The 26,763-nt window shown below is 35.8% G+C and overlaps 1 protein-coding gene across 14 annotated transcripts in view; it reads left to right on the top strand.

Annotated features, from left to right (window-relative positions):
• The window catches only part of GPHN (gephyrin), a 262,511-nt gene that overhangs the window by 158,335 nt on the left and 77,413 nt on the right, over window positions 1-26,763 (top strand). For 9 of the 14 annotated variants that reach the window (XR_014883571.1, XM_085225014.1, XM_085225008.1 and 6 more), the window contains 3 exons: window positions 6,543-6,815; window positions 7,891-7,998; window positions 14,995-15,129. Coding sequence is in view for 13 of the 14 variants with exons in the window: in XM_085225014.1 (XP_085081140.1) it covers window positions 6,543-6,815; window positions 7,891-7,998; window positions 14,995-15,129 (516 nt within the window). In the remaining variant the exon portion in view is untranslated. The remainder of the gene's footprint in view (window positions 1-6,542; window positions 6,816-7,890; window positions 7,999-14,994; window positions 15,130-26,763) is intronic. The other 5 variants (XM_085225016.1, XM_085225019.1, XM_085225013.1 and 2 more) reach the window with 1 other exon arrangement.

The following is a 26,763-nucleotide window of genomic DNA, read 5'->3' as shown; positions in this document are numbered from 1 at the left end:
TGTCCTGAGTAGTAGAAAGTACCTACTACAAGTTTTACAAAAGTTAATTGAAATGCATATTTAGAGAATGCAGCATCCCTGTCAGTCCTGTGATTAGATCAGAACGGTATTGTTCTAACTGAAAGTACTGTGCAACACTACTTAGCCTGCAGGAGAGTGCTGTCTGAAGCAGGCAGCGTTAATGAAGATTCTAATGGTCTCTTACACTTCCTTCTTGTTTTCTAGTCAGCCTGTGACTGATCCCTGTGTTTTCTACTGCTTACAAGAAAGCACTCTTTTTCACACAGAAGTAAGAGGAAAGCCTAGTGTAGTGTAGAATTTCCTGGAGAGTTAAGAACATTTCCAGCCTTGGTCAGCAAGAGGGGAAAATGGAGCATAATTTTTAAGAGTATGAGAAATGTTAATATTTTGTATATGGATATCAGACTTGACACTCTTTACAGTTTGTTTTCTTCCTACATTTAACTCAAGTTTGGACAAGAAAGTTAGGATATATGTTTTTATCCATACTTATTTTCTGACTTTATATTAATTGATATATATATGCTACATTCTGAGATTTCTTCCTCTGCTATCCAATCATTACTATTTACTAGTGCCTCTGTTATATGTTACCATTGAAAAACTGTGACCATGAGAAATCAGAAGTTAGATAAACATGCAGGTGACAATTCAAAGCAGTCAGTATCAACTTCGTGTTATATTTCTTCGTTTCTAAAAGACGGGCTACTCAAATATGCCTGATATACGCATGTGCTTTCACTTAAAGGGGGGAAAGATTTACTTTTTCAATGCATGCAAAGGACTTATCACACCTTTTTTCCCATATTCTTGGTGTATGGGATTTTAAGGTAAAGTTAATTCCTTAAAAAACTGTAAGGTCAAGCTAGACATCTGATAAAATAGATAGCTTTGCCATATGAACACTAATTTCTTGAGTATATGGTTGCTTTTGCTTTCTGGTTACTAATCTCGGATTAAATGGAGTTAACAGTTGATGTCAGGTGTGCCGTCTTCACATGGCACTCTCTTGCAGTGGCTCTGCAACTCATTATTGTCTCGTATAGTTGCATGAAGAGTACCACCTCCTTCTCATCTAAGTGATATCTCCTTTTGGGATTTTCAGATTGATTTTCAGATCCTTGATTGCCAGCAGCAAGCATCTATGTCCATGTACCTTCCTGGCCATTTTTCTAGGATTACTGTGATGCAACTTTTCTGTATTAGGAAATAAGAATATTTGCTGCCACTAGTAACCATAAAGCTTTCCCCTATACCAGGAAGGATCAAGGAACTACTAAGTATATTTTAGCATGAAGGAGAAAAGAATGGCAAAAATAGAAAAAAAAAAAGATGGAAAAAAACATAGAATAAAAGGTGGAAAATAATTTTGCTTTTGAGGAGGAAAAGGCCTTACATCAGTAAGTTAAAATAAAAAAATGATAATTCTAGTCACTGCCATCTCAGCTGTTCAATAGAACTTATTCATATGATTTTCCTGCTGCCTGTTTATACACTGCCATGTAGTAGTCCCAAAGGAACTATGTATGCTTCATATTGAGCAAGGGCTCGTGTCTGTGCAAAAATCTGCTCTTTATTCTTTCGACAGTTCGAAGGATCTTCATCAAGGTGCTGGCAGTCATTGTGTTATCCATTTGGAGGGAGAGTAAGGTGAATGAGTTAAGAGTGTATGTCGAGATATTGAACTTTGTGATATAAGAAGTCAGGGAATGTAGGAGGATGATAGATCTGCTGTCAAGATACAGCCACAATGCACAGCAAGAGATCAGAGGCTGCGGTGGAGTACGGACCATAGCTGGCAGAGTGGGGCCTGGATAACTCATTGCAAAAAAATGCCACAATTCCTTCCGCATCTGTAGCCATTCTCCAGCTTTTTGAAAGCCTGTCATCATTATAATCAGAAAGTCTCTTTCTTCTCTGAGAGAATTCTGATTCATTGCCTAATTATCACCCATTCCCACAACAGTGAAGTCTGGCCTAATACCCTTAGAATAAATATCAGCATGCATGTTTATGATGCTTGTTGCCAAACTACCTTCTCAAGTTTAGAAACTTAGCTTCAGACTTGCTTTTGCTGAAGGATATAATTCTCAGCCATGAGATCACCTTTATTGGCTTAGTGATCAAAAGATCTTTGATTTACCTTTTCAACTTCTTCCAGATAGGTCCCCTCACATTAGGGCAGTGTATTCACTGATGTATTCTGACAAGCTTGAGTAACTGAACCCCCAGGGAACAGAAACTTCATGTCACTGTTCTGGAATACAGATTGATATGAAATGGGCTTTTCATTTGTATCTTATCTTGCAAATCACGAAGTGCAGTGCCAATTCTTTAGTCTATTCAACAAGTGAGACATGACACCTCTTGTCATGTATATAGGAACTTGTTGTATACAGAGGGACAGTAGTTTTTGTAAACTGTGTGTGAGTTGATGTGTATATGATGTATTTATAAGATGTTTTGAAAACAGTGTTTTTTCCACCAAGATTAGTCAAGAGATACTTTCTTCAGGAATAAATATTTAGGACTCTTATAGTTTTGAATAACTATTCTGCTCTTATTTAGGGAGGAATAATTGCATGCACCGGTACAGGTTGGGGGATGAGCTGCTGGAGAGGAGCTCTGCAGAGAGGGACCTGGGTGTCCTCGTAGACAACAGGTTGGCCATGAGCCAGCAGTGTGCCCTCGTGGCCGAAAAGGCCAATGGCATTCTGGGGTGCATTAAAAAGAGTGTGTCCAGCAGGTCGAGGGAGGTGATCCTGCCCCTCTACTCTGCCCTGGTAAGGCCTCATCTGGAGTACTGTGTCCAGTTCTGGGCTCCCCAGTACAAAAAAGACAGGGATCTCTTGGAAGGAGTCCAGCGGAGGGCCACAAAGATGGTGAAGGGCCTGGAGCATCTCCTCTGTGAAGAAAGGCTAAGTGAACTGGGTCTGTTTAGCCTTGAGAAAAGACGACTGAGAGGGGACCTGATCCAGGTCTATAAATATCTAAGGTGTGGAGGGCAGAGTGGTGAGGCCAGACTCTTTTCTGCAGTGTGTGAAGACAGGACAAGGAGGAACAGCCAGAAACTGCAGCATAGGAAGTTCTGCACAAATGTGCGCAAGAACTTCTTTACGATGAGGTGACAGAGCACTGGAACAGGCTGTCCAGTGAGGTTGTGGAGTCTCCTTCTCTGGAGATATTCAAAACCCACCTGGACACCTACTTGTGCGACCTGGTGTAGGGAACCTGCTTTGGCAGGGGGGTTGGACTCGATGATTTCTGGAGGTCCCTTCCAACCCTTACGATTCTGTGATTCTGTGATTAGAAGTTAACTAAAAGTCTCTGTGTTTTCCTGCCTAGAGGCACTCAGACTGTGAAATTAGGTAGGGAGGATGAGGAAAAGAAATGAAAGATGTTAATAAATAGTTTAGCAATAGTTTGAAATATAAGTGATTAATAAAAAGGTAATTGTACCAGAAAATTAAAAAAAAAAACATTGATTTTCAGATAAAAGATTGCTATAAGCTTTATTTAATCCTGTTATGTTGATTATCTGTTCCGTCATGATTTATTTAAACATAAAACATCTTCAAAACATGAGATTTTAGCAAAGACTTTTAAGATTCATAGTGCAGAAAATGCTTCCTTAACAGTTGGGTTCTCAGGAACCAAATAGGGCAGGTTGTTACCTGGCATTGCTCTCATTTTTCTCCTTTATGACTTGCAAATATTCTTTCCATCTTATTAATACAATCAGGTAAGAAGCTTATATAAAAGCTATGAAATTGCACCAGTATGCTTAATTCATTAATAAAATACTAAATTTTAATGCAGCATGACAACAGTGTAAATGTCCATCTCAAAAATGGACACAATGCAAAATTGAAGGAAATGAAGGCAAGAGCAGTCTGAACTGAGTGTGTAAAACTCCCTCTTGCTGTATTTTCTCCTTTTTTATGAGCGCAGAATTCACTTAGGAAAGGAGAGCTGTGTATTCTTAGTTCTAATCTTGCAAATAAGTAAAATAAACCATTTTTGACTAGTGTACTATCTCATAGAGAAAGCATCCAAGATAGCAATTTAACCATTCCTACCTACACTTATAGCTAACTGAAATAAATATTTTGGTAGGCTCTTTACTTTGTGTAACACTAGTATGGCACAATAGAGAGGAAAAACCTCGTAATCCAAAGCAGAAAACTTGTTGATGTTCCAAGTTCTCCGTTTGTTGCTGTAGCCATGGCATTGTCATTGCAGTCATCAGAGATGCTATCTTGGCATTTCTGTTTCACTTCAGAGCAGCTCTCTATGCTCAGTTGCCTGCTAGAATCTCAAGCATTCTTTGCCCTGCTGCCATGGCAGTGAGCAAAAGGAAAAATGCAGGTGATGCCAAACATGTTTTCCTCAGAGAACTTACAAGGAATGTATCACTGAACACAGATTTGTCGACTACTTCAATTTTTGTGCTGTTCTAGTCTGTTTCATTTCATTTCAGCCTTTAAAAAGCTATATAATACTGTCAGAGGAGGCAGAGTATGAAATTACCAGATACACACTGAAGTATTTGGGTCTATGGCAATTTACATAACTGTACTAACAATTGCCTAAACCAATGAGTGTTAGAAATAGCATAGTTGGGGACTAACTCACCAACAGTTAAGTCAACAAGGATTTATTTCAATGGTAGGAGTGAAGAGTATGCTTGCTAATGAGTTAATAATTAATGTACGCTTTCATCATTTGTAGTCAGATCTCCTTGTTTACCAGTTGCTTGAGAATGGCTTTTTCACTGAAGAAAGGATGGTTGTATACCTCAATGTTTTAAACCACTTTTATTATAATATAATGGAGGTTCAATAACTCTGAGCCTCATAAGTTACATTAGAAATTGTATTCCTTTATTATATTTACAAATAGGTTTTAAATATATATTCATTAAATGCAGCAATTCGTGCTCATCTGCTTAGTCGCGTTCTTCAGAGTAACAAATCAAATGTTTATAGAATTTATGAATCTGAGAAACAGTCTGACTTTTCATTACTCTTAAAGTTATGATTGAAAGATGGATTCTTATTTAGAGGCTTTGAGGAAATAGTTTGTGAGTCATGTTTTTGAATTACAAAATGGCTCATATAAATTCCGCTATTCTCTGATGGATGGTTTGTTTACATAGTAATTTTTATGTATTGAAAATACTTGTTACTGTATCTGTTTACAAAATATTTATCATTTTTTAGTTTCTGGACACTTTGAATTCTAGTATTACATTTTCTTCCTTATGGTCTTCCTTACGGTTGAAATGAAACAAAAGATGAAAAGAACAAAAGGAATAGTATGAGCTTCCACTGTCAACTTGTACATTCTCTAACTGTACTGCCTTGGCAATTCATTTTTGTGACCTTGCCATCATTTTCCAGTAATTGAATATATGTATGCAGTGTGCGGACGTGACATAAAGAAAACCCTTTGTTCTAAGGTGCCTTAGAGAGAGACAGTAGTCATAAATTGAAGAAGGGGAACTTCCAACTGGATAAGAAAATAAAGAAAAAAATCACTATGAGGATAATTAGTCATTAGAATAGGTTGTCCAGAAAGGTTGGGGAGTCTCTGTTCTTGGATTTTTTCAAGAATAGGCTGAACAAAGCCCAAAGTAACTGGTCTGAATTTTAGTATTTTCAGTATTTTAATGACTTCCTGAGGTTCCTTGCAACACGAATGATTCTTTTATTTGGTAAGATAGCTAAAAGTAGCTAGAAATATGTACACCCATTGCAGAACAAGAATGGTTACATGGCATCTGTGTTTTTTCTCTTCTCCGACTATACAAAATAAACTTTTTGATTGTTTTTAAATCACAGAGCAAGGAGAGGTTTGAAAAATAGATCACAGAAGGTAAATTTTTTTGAGTTACTTAAAATTATAATGACATCAGTACTGCCTGTGATTCTTCCAGCCCAAAGGATAAATCCATGAATAAAAAGATGCCATAGCGTTATATAAAAGTACAGTTATGTCAGCCATTATGAAACATTCTCAAGTTGTGAAGGAGTGCAAAAGTAATTATATGAAGCTAATAACCTTGCAGAGATAGAGTTAGTGTTTTTATTCTGCATTTCTGTAGTATACTGCCAACTGCTATAAATGTGTTTCTGTATTATGTATTCATACAAAATTTTAACTCTTGCTTTCCTAAGTTTTAATCTAGTATTAGGTTAATTGCATTAACTCTTGACTATTGTACAGCTTACTATATTTGCATGAAAAGGAGAAAAAAAAAATATTTCTGAGTCCTTAGAAATTCTGGTGGTTTTTTTGGTGGTTGTTTGTTGGGGTTTTGGCTATTTCTTTTTTTTTTCTTTCTTTCTTTTTTTTTTTTTTTTTTTTCTAAGTGCAGTGGTAATGGGCATTTTGGGTTTTATTTATGATCAGGTAAAAAGATACATCAAAATCCCTAATATCCCCTAAAAGCAAATCTGAAAAATCCTTATTTGCTTCTGCAGGTAACTATTCATAGTCATTTCTCTTCTTGTGCATAGGAATGCTTTCAGTTTATACTGCCAGCCCTACCTCATGCCATTGATCTTTTGCGGGACGCCATTGTAAAAGTAAAGGAGGTACACGATGAGCTAGAAGATCTACCTTCACCACCACCTCCTCTTTCTCCTCCTCCAACCACCAGCCCTCACAAGCAGACAGAGGACAAAGGAGTACAGTGTGAGGAAGAGGAGGAAGAGAAGAAGGATAGTGGAGTTGCATCAACAGAGGACAGTTCCTCTTCACATATAACTGCAGCAGCCATTGCAGCTAAGGTGAGTCTGGCTTGTTTCCAAGGGACTCTTTAGCTTTGCTCAGGTACTTTCCACCAATATTCATTTGCCCATTAAGACTAAATGTCTATGTTGGTGTGCTTGAACAGGTATTTTGGATTTTGGGTACATTTCATAGAAATTTAGCTTTGTAAGAATATATGAATGTTTCAGTAGATGATCACAGATTTCATTGGAAGATGCATTTTTTATTTATTATTTTGACTATAATTTGCATTTTAATGACACTGTTCTGATGTGACAGAATACATTTAGTGTTAGGTTTAAAAAAAAAAAACAATCAGAAATACTGACTCCTGAATGTGCAATGTCCAGCGAGTGACCTATTAGGGAGGCACAGCAAGATTCACTAAATTGTATTTTCCATTTTGTAAAGACAGTATTGGTTTTTAAAAACATAAAAAGTATGACAGTTTTGTAGCAGGTTAAGTCATAAGCGATCCAAATTAAATGTCATCATGTTCTTTAGAGCCTCAGTGTAACTACTAATTATAGATCAATGTTACTTCAGCGTTACTCACACCAAAATTATGAATTGGAGACTACAAAAGGAAAAAGGATAACATTCATTTATTCCAAATTAATTTGCTCTGTATTTACTCGCTGTAGTTTTAATTCCAACTATGGGAACAGAAAGTAAGTAACTCAAAATGCTAATAAAGGACTTCTAAACCAAAGTGGCAACATTCTAACTCCAGAAGTGTGAATTCAGGTCTGACTCCTAAGACAGCTACAGCTGGAGGTCATCATTTTATAGAAAATCCTGATTGTATATGTCTTTAAAGGGCTGAATTAAGGTAGTTATCAAATGCAACTCTCAGCTTTTATTCATGCAATTTTTAAATTTGTCATTTTCTTTTAATATAGACAAAGAAAAATAATTTATGCAATTTTAAAGACAGAAATTATCTGACATCTAAACTGGCTGTGTTCGTGTGAGCTTGACATTTCATTCAGCATCACAGTTGTTTTCACCTCATTGCCTTTCATTCATTTGCTTGTTTGGTCTCATATTTTCCTGTCACTGTATTCATAGCTGTTATGTGTTGTGCATTAGAAACATCCATCCTACACCAGTTCAGCAGTTATTATGGCAAAAGGTGAACAGCCCATTCCTGGTCTCATCAGTTATTGCCATCATGCAGCAGGCAGTGCAGAAGAACCGGTAAGATGCACTTCCCAGAGGCTTTTGCACTAACAGTAGTTAAAAATACACTGCCTGCCACCTATTCTAACAGTGTTACTTTTTTTTTATTCTAACCAATACATATTAGTGCTATCTATCTTTTAAAGAACATGCTACAGGGAACATTCTGCTTAAGATACAAAGCTAAACAGGATAAATATAATGTGCTTTTCTGTCAGTTGGAATCATTTGGCTGCTGAGATAAAAATTGCTGTAAAGCCTGTGTTTCTGATTAGTCATCAACTTTATCATCTAATAGACTGAATTATTAAATATAATTAAAAGAATCTCCTAAAATCACTGTCTTAGAGCTTTTTCACTATCATTTAACTTGCTTTGCTTCTTTCTCTCAAAAGCTTGTTTGTCAACAGAGTACAAGATTGGCACTGGACATTTGTCAAATGTTTTCATTGCTTAGTTTCTATTTTGTTATTGTGTTTTGTTTAGAAGTAGAATTTTTCAAAAACAGTAAAAAATTGGAGTCAGGTACAGTAGATTGATAAATTATAAATTTCTGGATTTTTGTGAATAGTAGGCAACTACTTTAGTGAGTGGTAGGAATCACTACCAAAGGTTGAGTCTAAATTTGAATCAAGATAGAGTAATGGCTCCTAGTATCATTAGGGATTAAATATAATTTACCATATTTATAATTATAAGTTAGAGGAATCTGGGCAAAGCAGTTGCCCTAGCAGTTGTCCCATCCAATCCATTCTACTATCCACCATATCTGCCAGCAAAATAAGTGTAAATTCTTAACATTAAATCATTAGTTCTGTTTACCAGAGTCTACACTTTCTCAACCCTTAGGCAAATAGTAATTTAAATCACCAATCAAACTAATTTAAATTACCAATCAAACAGTGCAACACCTCTGTATATAAAACATGATGGCTATGTCTCTTGAAAAGTCATTTAGGAAATGTGAAGGAATTTAAACCAATGTAAAACTACTTCTGGAAAAGATGGTGTTAGATGAAAATTTAAAATTAATGACTGAGAGACATAGTGAATATTTCTCTGTCCACCATTTCTCATTCATTTCTTTTTCCATCAGTATGTTACAAGTTTTTCCACTCTGTTTAGCTGTAAGCAGGAAACATTTTTACCCAACTTCAGTTTTATCGTACCCCATTTGAAGAGTACCCCCATTTAGAGTTTTGAGACATCTATCCTTTATTAAATTTGTTTGAAAGTGAATTGAAAATATTTAGGTAAAGATGACATAAACACTCAGAGCATGACTTCATGAAAAAAACAAACATTTCATTATGATTATTATTTTTGCCTTCCACTTTTGCAGAAAACACAAAAATCTCTTGGGCTGATCAATCTCTTTAACAGCATTAATAAAATGCCATCTATACTTGATATGCAGGTAATCTGTATCTAGTATGCAGATTACCTGCATATGATTTATTAAAAAAAAAAAACAACAAAAAAACCCTTGCTAAATGTCAGTAAAATTAAACATTCCCCATCTTACATAAATTGGATGCATAAAAATATCAGTTACATTTTGATATCCCATTAATGAGCAATATATGTGCATTATATTTTTTTTTGATGGAATTTACACTTATGTGTTAGTAACTGCAATCAGCAGGTAATGGTGATTAAAGAGAGTCTTTTTTAGCTTGACAACAAATTTTGCTGTCACAGTAGAGAAACAGATCTCCTGGGAGCAACATTTTTAACTACAAGCTAACCTAAATCACTCATTAAGATTTTGAAATTGTGAAAGCTAGCAAGCTGGAACTTAACTGTTCTAGATGGGTTTATATATAGTTTTATGACAAATTTTATTTTCAGCAAACATAGTGATTAGGAAATAATCCCTATTGAAAAGTAATTCCTGTAATCATCTTTACTCTGTCTTTATCTTCCTTTGCTGATTAATGTCCTACCTGATATTTCAGCTAAATTTTGATTTTTCCACAGGCAAAAAAATGGTACTGCATGTGCATTTCAGTGGAGTCTGGAAAAGTCTCATATAACTTTTATTTTATTTTTATTTTTAAAAAGGTGATGCTAGATAAAATTCTGGCAGCTGAAATTGATGGATAAAAAAGCAGATCACTTGGTTGAAGGAAATGAGACAGTGAGAGATATCCAATTATTCTAGAGCAACCAGAGTTAACTCCAGGGAGAAATGGACCGTGATATCATTTGTAATATGTAATATTGTTTCTGTATTGTGATATCCTGAAGCATGTGAAAGATATAATAGGCCCATACCCAACTCTGTCAAGATGCATGCATCCCTTTATCAGAGAAGAGTAAAAAAAACAAAAAAAAAAAAACACAAAAAAGCCCCCTACTCTTTCAAAGAGTTGATTCCCCCCCTGTTTGTAGGCTTCCTTTAGGTATTGAAAGGCTGCAATGAGGTCACCCTGCAGCCTTCTTTTCTCCAGGCTGAACAAGCCCATCTCCCTCAGCCTGTCTTTGTAGGGAAGGTGCTCCAGTCCCCTGATCATCTTTGTGACTCTCCTCTGGACACTCTCCAACAAAAATTGTCAAAATGTAGGGTTTTGCTAAAACATTAAGATTAAAATAAAGTATTAAAAGTTGTATATAGTGTTGGAGCTATGCCAATATAAAACTAAGAGTTGCCAACCTTTTTTGCATATTTAACTTATTTCAAATAAAATTGCAGGAGAAGGAGAACAGAAAGGAGATTGGGCTTCTGAATACAATCTGTCTGATCAGAATACTGTAGTGCCTTCTTTCTGCTGCTTATACTACATATCTAAGATCTTATTTGCAATTTAGACTACTGCAAGTTGAGGTCAGTTTGGTACTTGTTTTGAGCAGAAGCAATCCCAAGCATAACCTTCCATAGTGAAGAGAAACTGCTTGTTTTGTAATTTACAGTGAAATTGCAAGACAAGTGTCAACGGTTTACGGGCTGGTTCGGCCCGGTTCCGTGACTAGAAGGGCGGAGGGATCCGCGGATCCGCGCCCCCAGAAAAAAAGAAAATAGGGGACCCCGAAATAATTGAAAACAGTGGCAACAATCTGAGGTAAAACAAAGTAATTTACTAAATATGGTATCAACAGAATTTTATAAGGAGAGAGAGAATGTGAAATTGATGGTGGATCGGCCTTACCACAACGCTGAGATGAGAAGCGCAGGCGAGAAGCGCAGGCAGAGAAGCGCAAGCGAAGCAGTGCAGGCAAAGAAGAGAGCATCAGGTGACCTTGCCGGGAGTTATATCTCCTCGCTGACCGCAAAGCCCCCTGGGGAAACGTAGCTCTTCTTCTCCTCTGGACAGGCACCCGGAACTTGAGCATCAGCAGTCAAACCCCCAGTGCATTGCATGATGTTATGATGTGGAACACCGATAATGAAAAATCATGAAACCATGACATTCCACCCCTTATTCCACATCACTACATCATGCTTAATATATACAAACAAAATATAAACACACGCACAAGGAATTACTGACTGCACTCCCTCAACATCAAGTTCCCTTGTGATACACATTGAACATCCCCGTTTTCCTGCATCACCCACCAAGTGGACCCAGGTCCCTGGGCAAAAACAGTTCCACGAAGAGGTTTGTCCTTCTCAGAGGCTGGAATAACCCAAACTGCCTTTCCCAACATATTCTTTACATGTATAACAGGGACTTTATCTCCCTCTACGGTATGTAGGGAGCTGGACTGGGTTGGACCACCACGATTGATAGATCCTCTGGTATTGACTAACCAGGTGGCTTCTGCCAAATGCTTCTCCCAGTGCTTAAATGTACCGCCTCCCATTGCTTTTAGCATAGTTTTTAACAACCCATTGTATCGTTCAATCTTACCTGAGGCTGGTGCATGGTAGGGAATATGGTAAATCCACTCAATACCATGACCTTTAGCCCAGGTATCTGCAAGAGAATTTTTAAAATGAGTCCCATTATCTGACTCAATTCTTTCTGGGGTACCATGTCGCCACAGGACTTGTGTCTCAAGACCTAATATGGTATTTCGGGCGGTAGCGTGGGGTACTGCATAGGTTTCAAGCCACCCAGTTGTTGCCTCCACCATGGTGAGCACATAACGCTTACCATTACGAGATCGTGGCAAGGTGATATAATCAACCTGCCATGCCTCCCCATATTTGTACTTTTGCCATCGCCCTTCCTCCCAGAGAGGTTTCATTCTCTTGGCTTGTTTAATTGTGGCACACGTGTCACAGTCGTGAATGATTTGCACAATAGCATCCATAGTTAAATCCACCCCTCGGTCTCTAGCCCACTTATATGTCGCATCTCTCCCTTGATGGCCTGACGTCTCATGGGCCCATCGGGCTAGAAATAATTCACCCTTGTTCTGCCAGTCTAGATCTATTTGGGCCACCTCAATTCTGGCAGCTCTGTCTACCTGATGGTTATTTTGCTGCTCTTCAGTAGCCCTATTCTTGGGCACATGGGCATCTACGTGACGCACCTTTATAACCATATTCTTTATTCGGGCAGCAATATCTTTCCACAGGTCAGCAGCCCAAATAGGCTTACCCTTTCTTTGCCAGTTGTTTTGCTCCCACTGCTGTAACCACCCCCATAGAGCATTTGCCACCATCCACGAGTCAGTGTAAACATAAAGCATTGGCCACCTCTCCCGTTCAGCAACATCCAAGGCCAGTTGGACAGCCTTTACCTCTGCAAATTGGCCTAAGTACTGAAAGAATTCTGAAGAAATTTTTAAAATACTGACAGAAATTGACTGGCAAAAAATACTGTCAGTCTAGAAACACAGCAGCAGGCAGCTGGTAGTATACTGAGAAGAAAATCTGTTGCCATAAAACTTAAGTTGCAAACACAAGAAAGTCTAACAAATGGAGAAGAGTTTACGTTCAGTACAGTCCACAAGATACAAGCCTATGTCTCTAAGTTAAGGTTGCAAAATTAGATGCAGTTGTTATTCATAGATGTGAAACAAGGAGGCTAAGGAAACAAAAATAACATAGAAAGGGAATATTTAGTGACTTGAGTCTTAAGATTGGCCATTTCAACAGGCCATTCAACAGGAATATAACATGAACATCTCCTACTTAACTACAGCCTGAAAAAGTATGAGGGCATGAGTAATACATTTATAGACAAATCATGTTTAATTAAATTTTAAATTATTGTAATATCAGTCCTATGACTGAGAGAAGACGATTTGTTTGCCAGTAAGTGTTACCAAGGTCTGAGCAAGTTCCTGAGGCATATGTCAAAGATACTGTAACTTCCCAATTGGAACAGCTTTGATATGTCACTTAGTATGCAAAATCAGCGGACCATTAAGAACATCCCATGCTTTTCCTAGGAGTACATGTCTATTTCATTTTACTCCTCTTTCAGTATCAGCCCTGCTTTGTCTCCACAACTCAGTAATGTGAGATGACTTTGGGACAAAGAATCCTGGGAGGAAATATTTTCTAGAGCATTCTGTTTGCCTTAAAGCCATACTAGGCAAGAATGCTCAGAAATGCCTAGATGCAAGCTTGTTAAAGCATATCCGCTTAAATAAAGATTGCAGAGAATTCTAGCTGGATATGGTTAAAGTAAGTGGTTTGGCTTGTCACATTTCTCATTTTCTTCTGCTGCTCACTACTGCCATTTCCCCCAGTTGCATTTTAGGTGGTACTTTTGGAACTTGAATGGCAGGCTAAACTAATAAATTCTTAATGAGTACAGAGATCACAAAATATGTGTCTATATACACACTCTTTAAAAAATCTGAATTTGGAGTTATTCTTTTACATTTTCATTTATGTTGTGATGGAAAATTAAATTGCCAGAATAATCTGATGTTAGAAGTGCTACTTCTGAATAAGAAATATGTTAAAATCTTGAAAATAAAATCAGAATAAAACTGTAGAGTGTTTAATAGTAGAATATATGCTGCATTTTGTATGTAAAACAGTTCTCCTATTTGAGATAGTTATCATCTGTATGCCTTATCATTTTATACAAAATAAATAAATAGAATCATGATGTCAGACTGGCAATTCAATCTATTATAAAGTTGTGTAATATTGTAATGACTAGACCGAAATACTGCAGTAATAAAAAGCAAGAGACTTCCTAAGACTCAGTGTATGTTAAAGATCGACTCTTAAATGCAGTCCTCTAGCTCTAGTCTTTGTGACGGATGTTAGAATAGAAAAGACAGAAGATTGAAAAAATACATTGATAGATTTATTCATATTATTGAAAGTATTCTTATTCTTAGAAGTTGTTGTAATTCCATTTATTTAAGTGGGTTAATAATACCAGCTAGAGGATCTGTTACTTAAAATCTTCCTCTTAGAAATAACTAGCTCTTAAGTATATTATGTGAAAACAAAGACTGAACTGTCTTCACAATGCATTTTAAACACAAGCATGGACTCTATATGGAGTTTCCTAGTACTTTTGCCTATAGTTTCTTCAGAGAGGCCGGCAGGTTTTTCAAATACACATTTTACATCAAGAATTTGTGTACCTGAAATAAATTCTTTAGTACATGGAATGAAGTGTATGAAGTGTCATTTTTTCCTAGAAATTTATTTACTGCATGATATTTCTTCAGAGGATTTCAGTCATTGCTAATAATTGGTTTTCTGTTTGGAACAGATAAAAAATGAGATCCGTCTGCATCATGGTAGAAGTCACTGCTGGTCATTGTTGGGCTTGAAAGGATTGGGTTTCAGGCTGAGGAAAAACAATCTTGTTACTTACTGTTACATCTTGTACTATATTGTATGCAAAGGCTTTCAGGACAAATAATTTCTTCTGTGCTTTTACAGTCATGATATGATTTTGCTTATTTGTGGTGGGTTTGTTACTGAAGTTACAAGAACTTAATGTTACTACTGCTAGCAATACATATGAGTAAATATGCAAACTGAGGACTGGTGTGTTCCAAAAAAAAATTTTATGTAAAAGTACGTTATACTTTTTTTCAGTAAAGTATATTATTGACTCTTAATTCCATCTCTCTTCTTTCAAGATTCCAGATTCCATTATTTCTCGTGGTGTTCAGGTGCTCCCACGTGATACAGCTTCCCTCAGCACTACCCCTTCAGAATCTCCTCGTGCCCAGGCCACCTCTCGTCTCTCCACTGCATCCTGCCCAACACCAAAAGTAAGTACCTTGCAAGTTCCATGCTCAGACACATGACCTATCAGATTAATGTATTGCCTCTGCTAAGAGAGGTTGGTTTGCATGCAAGGGATATATCATTCTCAGTAATAGATAAATCCAAGACAGTACTTTAGTCCTTATGCACTTCTGCACGATTTAAAATGTGGGTCTACAAACGTGTTACGATTACTGAAGTTTCATGTTAGCTCCTGCGATATCAGTCATGAATATGAAATCATTAATGCCTTGAATGTGTTTCATATCCCCGGGAACATAGATAATCCTGCCACTGAGTAGCAACATTAAATAAGTAGTATTATGTTGACAAAACGTGTGTGCAAATTTTTAGCCTGAGCTGGGGCAGTTCTCTGCCCTGCTCTATTATTGATCAGTTTAAGACAGTTTCAAACCAACTAATTTTGCTCAACCTTAGATATTTGCTGCCTGACACTTGGAAAGAAAAAACAGACTAAATTTAATAGTAAGAAAGTTTTAATGCCAACCTTGTGGGATTATTGTTCACTTCTTACTGATTATATTATGACATTTAATTGTTAAAGTGAACTCTGTTATCTTTTTAAAAACCTTAAATTGCATACATCAAGGACAAAGTGAATTGACCAGTGGCAAGGCCTGTAATGTCTACCTGCAGTAGGATTATTTTCGGCAGAAGAAAGCTCTGCCAGAATTCGCTTCATGTCTTCATGTCACAGTGATCTTTTTGCGGTAACAGATGCAGACGTACTAATAAACTCATAGCAGATGGTGAACAATAACATTCTTCCTTGTCTAATTTGTGATCCTTGAAGACTATTCTGCTTGCTAAAATGATTTGCCAGCATCTGCTAATTCTTCTTCCTGCTGTCTCATTCTTTTCTGTTAGTGAACAAGATTTATAGGCAACCACCCACAGAAATGTTTTGGTTTAGTCTGTAGGAGAGTTTTATGCAATACTCACCTTCACTGTAATAGAGTCAAAATTATATTGATAGACAGCATACTAAGCTTCACTATATTCTGCTTTTCTTAAGAAGATATTCAGCCAATTATATCTGCATGCAGTTTTTTTTTTCTTTTTTTTACTAAAAAAGCTGTCACTTGTCTGATAGCTAAAAATAGAAATTCAGAGCTTATTACATTAAAACTCTTGAGCAGAAGAGGAATACAAAACAGAAGAGCTGCACTGAGTTTTACGCCTCTTGACAAAACAGAAAAGTCCAAAGAAAACCTAAGGAGACCAATAACAAGCATAAAATAGTGTCAACATTGCTAACAGCTCTGGATTAAACCCCTGTGTTTTAAAGAAGGTATGGCTGTGGAAAGGTGTGTACCTTATCAGTGGTGAAGCAGAATGCATTCTTCTAGACCTGGCATGTCCAACCTATGGCCTGCAGGCTGCATGTGGCCCAGGACAGCTAATAATTAGCCCCACCATCCTGCTCTTCCCCACGATGTGGCCTGGCCCAGCCCCAGGCATGCACCCATCACTGAGCAACAAGCAAAACATCGGCTCAAGAAAATTCCTCTTCACTATGTGTGGCCCAGGCAAATCAAAAGGTTGAACATCCATGTTCTAGGCAGTCTTCAAAGATTTAGAGGCTACAGAAAGGAAACTACATGAATTTTGAAACAAGAGTAGAAAATCTAAAACTTTTCTTTGGGAAATTAGTTGAGATGAGCTCTTGTAATTGCATAACACTTCAGTGTTTTGTGTTAAGCCCCATTTTTCATGTATTACTGCAAGATCAGGTTTTGTTCAAAGTAGGAGGGACCATATCACTTTTAAAACAGGAATTGCCATGAGACATCTACCTAGTCTAGCTTTTCTTTAATGTCTTCCAGAAGTGGATAGTACAAGCTGCTTTAAGGAAGAATTAAGGAAAACTCAACTGTTAACAGCAAGAAAATGAATGTGAAGAATAATCTCAACTGTTTCAATTACCTGAAGTTTGTATTTTGCACAGAAGCACAAACTCGTTTTGCCAGTTAGGAAGCTCTTTGTTTTATGTATTTTGAAAAATGAAAACTCCAACTATTCTTGGTATCTTTCAGTCTTTTAAGTTACCCTCAAGTTCTCAAACATCATCTGAATTTGTCTAGAAATACGGTTCATTCACATTCTTCAAGATTGTCAATATGTCTAAACATCTTCACTTGCTATGTTTTTCCTTCTGGATCCCAGCTTTCTAATAATGCCATATAATATAATTTATACTAAATCACTTGGTCCATAGATTCACACAGTCATGTGTATAAAAAGGAATTGTAACATAACATCTAGTTGATGTTCCGGCTTTATTATTTCTTTCATCTGCAAGTGTGTACCTTTTCCATATTCTCACTTTCTGGTTCAGGATCTTACTTCAGGGCTCCTAAACATGTGTATGTGAACTGAAACAAAGAGGAAGTTTCATCAGAAAACAATTTGATTTCCTTTTATTATGGTTACTGTTTTGAGTGGTGCTCTAGCCAGAGAATTAGTGGCACTAGATTTCTTTGTGAAACATTCCAGTTTATTTTGTTGCGCCATTTTCTTGTATTTTTTTTTGTCCTAAATGTATGTAAACCCTTACATCTCTCTTACTGAATTTGCTGAATAGCAGAAATTGTGTCCCTCTCAGAAAACAAACAAACAAACAAACAAGCTTCTACAATGATGGGAGCACCTATATTGAATAAATGTAAGTAGCAGGTTACTAATGCATGAGTGTGTTAGAGACAAGATATGAAAGAGTGCATTACTGATCGATCTGTTATGAAAAATCTTTACCTTTTCATAATTATGTTTTGGAAAAAAATGATGTTGTTTATGTGTATACACAGAGTATGTAGACAGGCACAAAATAGATTTAATTTTAGATGTCTTTATTGTTTATACTTCATCTTCCATGTTTTCTGAAAGTCTATGTGTAAGAAAGTAGTAAACAATGAATAGTCATTTTGAACCTGTATATTTCAATCAGTCTTCAGAAGTTAAATTTCCTGAAAAAAGAAGGAATCAGAGAGGGATTGTGGGTGCCCATTTCCTGGAGGTGAGGTATTCAGGACCAGCCTGAATGGGTCTAATGGGAAGTGTCTTTGCCCATGGTAGGGGGGTTGGAAGGTGATGATCTCGATAGTCTCTTCCAACCCAAACCATACTGTGATTCTGTATTTTTTACTATAAATTCTTTGGAGGTTTTCAAGATGAATGTCCACTGGGACAACTCTATCTGTCATTATGTAATTCCACAAAACTAGGCAGACTTTCTTGTGTGAAGATTAATAAATCCCTGTAGAATGCCTTCCTTGTTCCATGAATTGTATTCAAATTTTAAGCAAAATCCACTGTGGCTTGAAGAGCATTTAAAACTTATTTATAGTGGAAAGATTCAGATAGAAAGGCAATCTTAAATTTTACTCCAGGGAAAACTGCGCTAACAGTCCTCACCTTTCCAGTTATTCAGCCCTCAGTATCATAGTGATTGTGACATTTTTATGCTTAACAATGTAGTTTTGGTCTTCTGAAAGTTTTAATGCTTTCTCAACAAGGTCAAGTGAATTTGCGAAATATTTACTTGACAAAAGTGTAAGATGACACAATATGGCTTGCAGGTTTTTAATATAATTTCCAATAGTTGCTTAGATTGTAAGATCTTCCTGTATTTTTTTACATTTCAAGTTCAAGTCTTTGCTTCTCCCATACATAAATGGTGTTATCACTATGTATTTTATTTTGCCAACACTGTGTGTCAAAGTCAAATGAAACAGATATAGAAGACCAAGGGCAAGATTTAAATTATCACCAAGAGTACATTTCAGTGACAGGAGGTGTTCAAAGTGCTTCACTTTGCAGGATCATCAGTCTAACTGATACTCAGTTCTTCCACTTCAATGTACAGAGTTTATTTCAGTGTACCTTTGATCATGAAGAAGCCTAAGAAACTCATTATGGTACTTCTAAAAATGATGTTTTTTCTATCTCACTACCTCATACCTTACACTCATTATATTCTGCTTAAAAAAAATTGTCTTTTTTCTTTTCTTGGTGGATATCTGTCCTTCCCCTATCTATCATTTTTTATTTGAACTGAAACAGATAAAGCCCTTAGTGTTGTTAATATACATGCTTACAAATTTGTAGTCATGATAGAGTTCTAGTTCCTACATGAGTTTGTAGGAATCTGCAAGCTAAAATGAGGAAGCAGGTCTTATTTTCAAAGTTGTCTTAGATATTAGCAAAACAGTTCTCTTGCCTATCCATCGCTCCATAAACATATTCTTCTTACCACAGTAGATTTAATTTTGCTAGTTAATCATTTTCTGTATCTTCTAATAAGAGTTATTGTCATCATTCTTGTTTACCTTCACCTAAAAACCTGATATTCTTAATCTGAAAAATAGCATATCTTTAAATTTGTCTATGCAAATGTTTCAGTTGTAAAGAATTTCTGAAATAAAAGCATTCAGAAAAAAAAAAAATTTAAACATAAAAGAGAAGAAGACAGAGAAATCTTATTTCTGTGACAAAAGAAATGTATTTGGTTTTCATCTTGATCATCTCTCACATTCACGTCAACTTAAAAATGATGCTTTGAGCACCTTTTGTCATGAGTCATAACTTTAATGCCGAACCTAGTAGTTATTGGTTCCAGTTTTCAGTCAAATGAGCTAAAAATTAAAACTAAATGTAATGATTTATGTTTTGGCCTAGTATCAGAACTTTTTAATATACAAGTGCCATGTGAAGTAGGGTTGGGAAGATGGTTTTTTATCAATTACTGCTTTTTCAATAGAAGAAAGATCAGGATGCTTACCAGAAACTATTAATTGGTGAGATGCTGTTCAGGACGTGATTTGCAAGCTGTAGTTTTATCCGTAAGTTGGATATTTCGTGTAAATGAGATACAATAAATTTTACTCTTTTTTTTTATCTTAATGTATACTATTTCTTCTTAAAATGATCACCAAAGTGAAAGCAATATTGAACATATTTTAACATTCCTATGCTAATTGCCTAAGTAAAGTTTTTTTTTTTATAAATTGGAAGTTTGTATATACTATTATATTTTCTGCCTAGCAACTTGCTTTTGGGTTGTTTAAATTGTTAGAATGATCTAGGTAGATGAAATCACACTCCAAGTACACCAAGGGTTCTTGCTTTTTTTTGTAAAAAAGGTGGCTCTTTCTAGACACAGAGGCTTAGTTATATATTTTATCCTGCTAGTTTTTTGTTTTTTTTTTTACTGTTTTGTTTTTTTTTTAAGTAAGGAATGATACTGGGAGAATGTATTCCAGAGTAGAAAGTAGCCAGGTTTGTTTAAGATGAGGAATCCTGCTTGCTAGCATACAGGCTACTGTATCCTCCCAGGTTCTCCTCAAGAATGTGCAGCAGTATTTTTTCAAATCCATTACGGATTAGAATTTAACATTATTTTACATATAGCCATTGCCATTTTTTACTCATCTTGTTTCAGTTTGAATTTTGTTTAGTAACTGATCGTTGTTAGATAAAAATGCAAAATTCCACAGATTTGAAAGTGAGACATTGTAACAAAGAAAGAAGCATCTTGCTGTACTTGAGAGCTCAAAAACAAAAACAAACAAAAAAAAAACACAAAAAGAAAACCATTATAAATAATGAAAGTAAAGTCTGCTAAAATCCTTCCTAAAATTAGAGGATTCACTTTGGAGAAGAGCTGAAAAATTGAAAAATATATGGGATTTTGCATGTTTGTTTGTTTGTCTGTTAATTCCAAAATAAAACTATCAACAACTCTCCAGAGAAGCAGAATAAAGACTTGTGCCATCAAATTTAAGCTGAAAATTGAATTTCAGTAGAGATACTTATTTGACTTAGGTTTTGTGATGGTTTTAAGTTGGTTCCCTTCTTTGTCTAACTTGACTAATGAAGGGTGTTAGCATAGTTGTGAATTAGTTATCTGTACTAATTTAGTGCATCCAGAACAGTTCTTGAATTCATGGAAATCAGCTTTACACAGAGTTCTGTTAAGCTACAAGATACCACTTTTTTAGTCTAGTGAAACCTTGAAACGCATCAGAAATACACTTTTTAGTCTTTCCATGAAAATATGCACTACCAATTCAAAAGGAGCATTCGAGAAACATGGAATAGAATTTAATTTCTTCAATTCAACAATATATTTATTTGTTTGAAAGGAAATAAAGTGGTTGTTTATCTGTTTTTGATCAATTTCACGTTAGCATTTCATATTCTCTGACAAGAATTTCTGTAGGCATTTCTTGATACTGAGATTTATGAAAACCTGCATGTTTCAGCGAAAAGCTTTCTATTTGAACCTACAAGTGGTGACTGTAGAAAGGTATTTACAGGAAAGCTCTGTGACAGATTAGGGATCCTGAAGGTCAGAGATTCAAACACATTTGGAACATATTTCTCTCCAACTGCTGCATTGGAAACTGACCTTCCTATTGAATGCCTTAAAGAAGATTTATGAAGGTCACTCGATAACAGCCAGTGACAAGTTTGGCAAGATTTCAGGCCAGCTGTTGGACATCTCTTTTAAATTTGCACCATTCATTGTAGTTGTTTTGTTGCCTGCTTTTTATTCCTTTTAAAAACGCTTTTACAAAATGCGAGGAGCACTTTGAGCTAGGAGTTCTGTGCATTAGCATTGCATATCTCATTTGCTTTGTGAAGTTCATGTGGAACAAAATTCACCTGGAGTCTTCTTGGACAATAGTTTCATTCAGAAGTACCATCAGAGTGAGCAGAGATTGACATGGATCACTAGCCACTCATCATCACATTGTTCTAAGCATCTGTAAAGTGAACTGAATCCAGGATGTTTCAGCCTTTTCTTCAGCTTCTCAGGGTATCACTGGACTTCTTGAACTTTATCTTTCCTATCACTTCAATGGGTACACTCTTTCCTGATATCCTCACAAACCCATCCACTTCTGATTTGCAATTGAACTCTTCAGGTGGCATAGATATGAGGAAATATATGTGACAAGAAGCTTTTTTTCCAAATGCATCTCTGCCTGGCAAAAAGGATAAAGTACAAGACACTACAGATATTTGAAAACAAAACTTAAATGCACTTGTCCTCAAAGAAATTTACTCTTCCCTTTAAAGCCCTACTGATCCGTCCATTTTCAGAAAGATAGAATCTTTCTTTTATGACATTGAGCACTAATGCATCTTCTTTTCCTTAATTCTGTTCCTGCCAGTTGTCAAAGAGAGCAACTTTCTTAGCTGATTCACTTAATAACATAGCTGTCCCTCCATTGAGTTGCTTGTGAGTGTCTTTGTTGATGTGACAACTTTCATCATTACCACCAATGTGTATTTGATGGAAGCTAGCTTATTGTCTAAAATGTTTAAAGGACACTGTCCTTTATTGAAATATGGATGTTCCTATATACACTGCAGCTCTTAGAATTTCAGTTCGACTTACGGCACCAAGGCAAAAGAACTATGCATTCATAACTCCATTGTTAGTTTGAGAGAGGTATATATACTTGCAATTCAGAACAACGTTGCTACCTTGGATTAACCATGCTTTTATTTTTTTCTTGAGCACAAACTTGTTCATTGCGTAGTGGAAATAACAATCTAATTTTCGCATGACCAGAAGTCCAGTGTAAATAAGATTTAGGATATTAAGTTACTGGTGATAGTGGCATAATATGGAATGTTTGTATTTATTGTAATCTTTTATGGCCCTGGCTACACATTTTACCTATCAACTTATGTAGATTTCTGACCACTGAGTTCCACAGAAGTCATAGATATTTTGCGAGAAATAAGCTGGATGTAAAATAACCAGTGTATTACCAGAGCTCCTGTTTAAGCATGGTTACATTATCTTTGCTGTTTCCTGAGTTAACAGAGCATCGATCTGCTCGTGAAATTCATGTACTAACCCGCAGAGCTGCAAGATAATTGCATTACTTTGTACCACTGTTTGGTCCACGTCGACTGCATTTATTCTCTAATCTGCATATGGAATAGTGTGAGTGATAGTGGATAGTGTTAACAAAATGTGTGATGGTAGGATAATGCTATGTTGGCATCAGGTGGCATTCGTGTGCATTACACTTCTATAGGTTTATCATATGCAGGAAGGAAGTGCAGCAGCCCTAATAAAACATTTATGTTAGTGTAATGCATACAGGAGAATTGTTTTATTGTGTGAGAATGTTTATCTGCGTAATGGAAGTATTTCTTCCCTTTGTTTGGAAATACTCCACCTTTATTCAGGAAGCCTCAACTAATTGGCACTTGTCTTGCCTAAAATTGCAGAAGTAAAACTGCCTTCAACTACAAACCTTTTTTTTATGCATGAGTATAAAATTTGAATGTAATACATTTTTTAACTTAAAAGAACCTGAGTTGCCGCAATATTAAAAATACATTAAGCTCTTTGTTAGAAGTCAAAAATGCTCACTTTATATAGAGCACTGAGAAGAAAATTGTAACTGGAGTATAAATTTCTGTATCAGTATTTTCTGCTGTTGATCAGGCAAGCAAAGTTTGTAGAAAATAATGCACATATCAGTATTTTTAGTCATTTTATCTCCAGCTAGTTCTGGAGTACCATGAACTCTGACAAACACTGCTAAGGGTCAGAAAAACATCTTAGACCTTCCTAATAATCTCCCTTGTATTCACTTCCTTACGGGGATCTGGCCAATACACCCGAGTTTTTTGTTCCCAGACAGCTGATGCAAAATAATTGTCAGTTGAGTTATACTTCTGAGATGCGTTTCTGATAGTGTGAATGGCGTGAGAGATTTCAAAGAAAAATAAAAAAAAATTCTGAAACAATATTGTAATAATATACACAGGATAGCTTTTATGATTTTTCTTCACCAGTCGACTACCTTCTTTTCTAGTCGAATGTGCTATTATCAACAGGAGAAATATCCAGCATTTGATAAAAATTGCCAATTGCCCCTAGGTATCCATGTTCTTAATGTATTTGGATCTTCCAGACCCTACTTCACGTGAGGGCTTTCTCAATATATTGTGATTCGAAGTTAATTTCTTGTCTGTGCATTTTAATGTTTTTTTCAGTACATTTATTTTAAAGATCTTTTTAATGTTGTTTTTTATGCATACACCTACTTTTTCTCTGAATCATACGTCTTCTCTTTAAGCTACATTAGATTGGAGAAAGTTTTATCCCATAACTATTTTTCCATATTCTGCCTTGACAGCTTTTGGGGAAAAGAGATAGATTTGGAGTACATCATGTTCAAGTGGGAGATTAGTTTTTATATAGTGCTAACGTGTCCAACAAATAACCTGAACTTTGTTTGGATGCCACATAAAATAATCACTTGTTTTTGGTTAACGGATTCCAGCAGTGCATGCCTGGACCATTACAGAATATAGAACTTAACATCTTTTTAAACTGATGCTGTAAATAATTTCCATTGCTGGTGTTGAATGTATTCAGTCTCTGAATTAAGTAATTTGATCATATTAAAAATGTTTTGTCGAACTGTGTATTAGCCAGGATTTTAGAAAAAAACCTGACAGAAATTCAGCTTTTTGCTGAATTTGGATATGAAAACACGCTTCTGAAAGTTGCAAAATTCTGTTTTCTTTGTCAGAAGCAGTAAGCAGGGAAATTTAGGAATAGCAAGAGCAGGATTTTATCATCAGAAATTGAAGGAGTCTACAAGTGAAATGGATAGTGCTAATTATTCTGCTGTTGTGGAACTCCTTCTTTAAATACATCCAAACAAAACATGACTCTCAGATTTGCCTGTGCTTTACTTGTTTTTTATTTATGACCTTTGAGTATATCTGCTGATTTACATATATTCCATTTCGTAAGCTCTTTTTACAGAAGTAAAACTAGGGATAAACAGGTCTATTTCTTATTGATGCTATTAGAGGATTGAGGAATAATAATGAAATGTATATGAGAGCTGTGTTTGGAAAACATGACGTGCCTGGTTTTTGGTAACCACAATTTTTAATCATCTTCTAATAAATCTATTACCAGTCTTTGCTTGCTCTTTGGGTCTGGTTTCCCTACTTCCTGAATTTTCTTCCACTGGCTTCCCATCATTATTCTCTTGTTATAACTCCATCTTGTGCTTCAAAGATCAGGAAGGACACCTGTGGCTTATCCTTAACTCTTAACTCCTATCTTACTCCCTTGTGAGTGAGAAAGGGATGTAAATATAATGTATGTCTTAACTGTTAGTGCATTACGCCCTGTCAGTTTCCTACATTTCTTACTTCATTACAACTCTTTCACATTGTTCCAAAACCTTTGCTTCTTTCAGATAACGTTTTGATAGTAATTACTTAGTATTGCTTCTGCCTTATCTCTTTATCTACTCATTTAGCTGTATTGTGATATAAAAATGATAAATAGTAAACATAAAACCAGAAGCTGAACATTGTGTTTTCAGTTTTGCTGTTCAGGTTCTTCTTATTAGATCTACATTTTGCTTAGAAGGAATGATTTTTTTCACTTAACAGATGATTAATAGAAAAATCAAAGGACTCATTTTTAGATCACACAAGGTACTGGTGGGGATAGATATAGATACACTTTTGATTAAGAATGTGTAAATGCACGATCTTTCATTCTGGTTTTGTAGCTACAAAAGGTCATCTGTGATAGGGTTCTTGTGTATAGTTATGTCTGAAAAATGAGGAGTGTATAATCCATGATCATTTTCTAAAATACTTTTATTGACCAACTTCTCGAACTTTAGACAGGAGTTGACCAGAAATAAGGATACACCTGAATTCCTTTCCGTGGCATTTGCCGTGAAAATAAAGTTTTATTTGTTGATTTTTGTTTTGCTTTTTTTTTCCCCCTAGTAATACCCTACTGAATACCCAGAACATAAGTAGTATAGTGTATGCAAATTTCACAATACTCTGGTTCACCCCTTGAGAATCACCAAGTTGTGTGCTTATATCCAGGTTCCCCTAGAAAATGTTACCATACGTAATGTTTGTTCCATGAATGTAAGACAAGAGCTGACCTTAAGCTATTTCCTCTTGGTTTTTTATTTTCAAGCATTTATTATTTCATCAATGTGATATATAGATCTTGTATATTTTTCTCTATGTATTTTGAAGAGAGAAAGATACAATTTCAGTTATAGGCGTTATCTCCAGACTAATTTCTAAGTCCTAAATCTTCAGAACAACTTGAGTAGCTACAGTACCCACACTGGTAAGTAAAAGAATAAAACTGTTTTTTTTCTGTGAAGGGCTTGCATATAGCTGTCTCTTAAAACTTTTCCCCTCAATTCTGTGATATATAGCATTTTTTTTTTATAATGTCCTGACTCCACGTAATTAAGATTTTGTAAGATTATCAGTATTTATTTGGAATTATAATTTTCTTTTTTCTAGTTCTCATTTTTTCAAAGCAAAACTGAAAACATTATATTTGAAAATGGTTCTATTTGATCATGTTATACTTGCTGAGATTGATAGTATTTGTACCAGGATACTGGGCCAAGTATTTTTGCACTAACTCATGTTCTTTGTTTTCCAATAAGGATTTCTTTTTCCTCCTGAGGGTGTCTTATTCGTTTTTGTTAGTTGGTATTTTTTTTCCTCTTGTTTTTGAATTAAGAAATATATAGCAACTAGGTTGAATCTGTGTTCTAAAGGAGACTTTTTTT

Source organism: Meleagris gallopavo, chromosome 5, assembly GCF_905368555.1.
Source record: "Meleagris gallopavo chromosome 5, MGAL_WU_HG_1.1, whole genome shotgun sequence".
NCBI lineage: Eukaryota > Metazoa > Chordata > Aves > Galliformes > Phasianidae > Meleagris > Meleagris gallopavo.
This window is presented reverse-complemented; position numbering and strand designations above follow the sequence as displayed.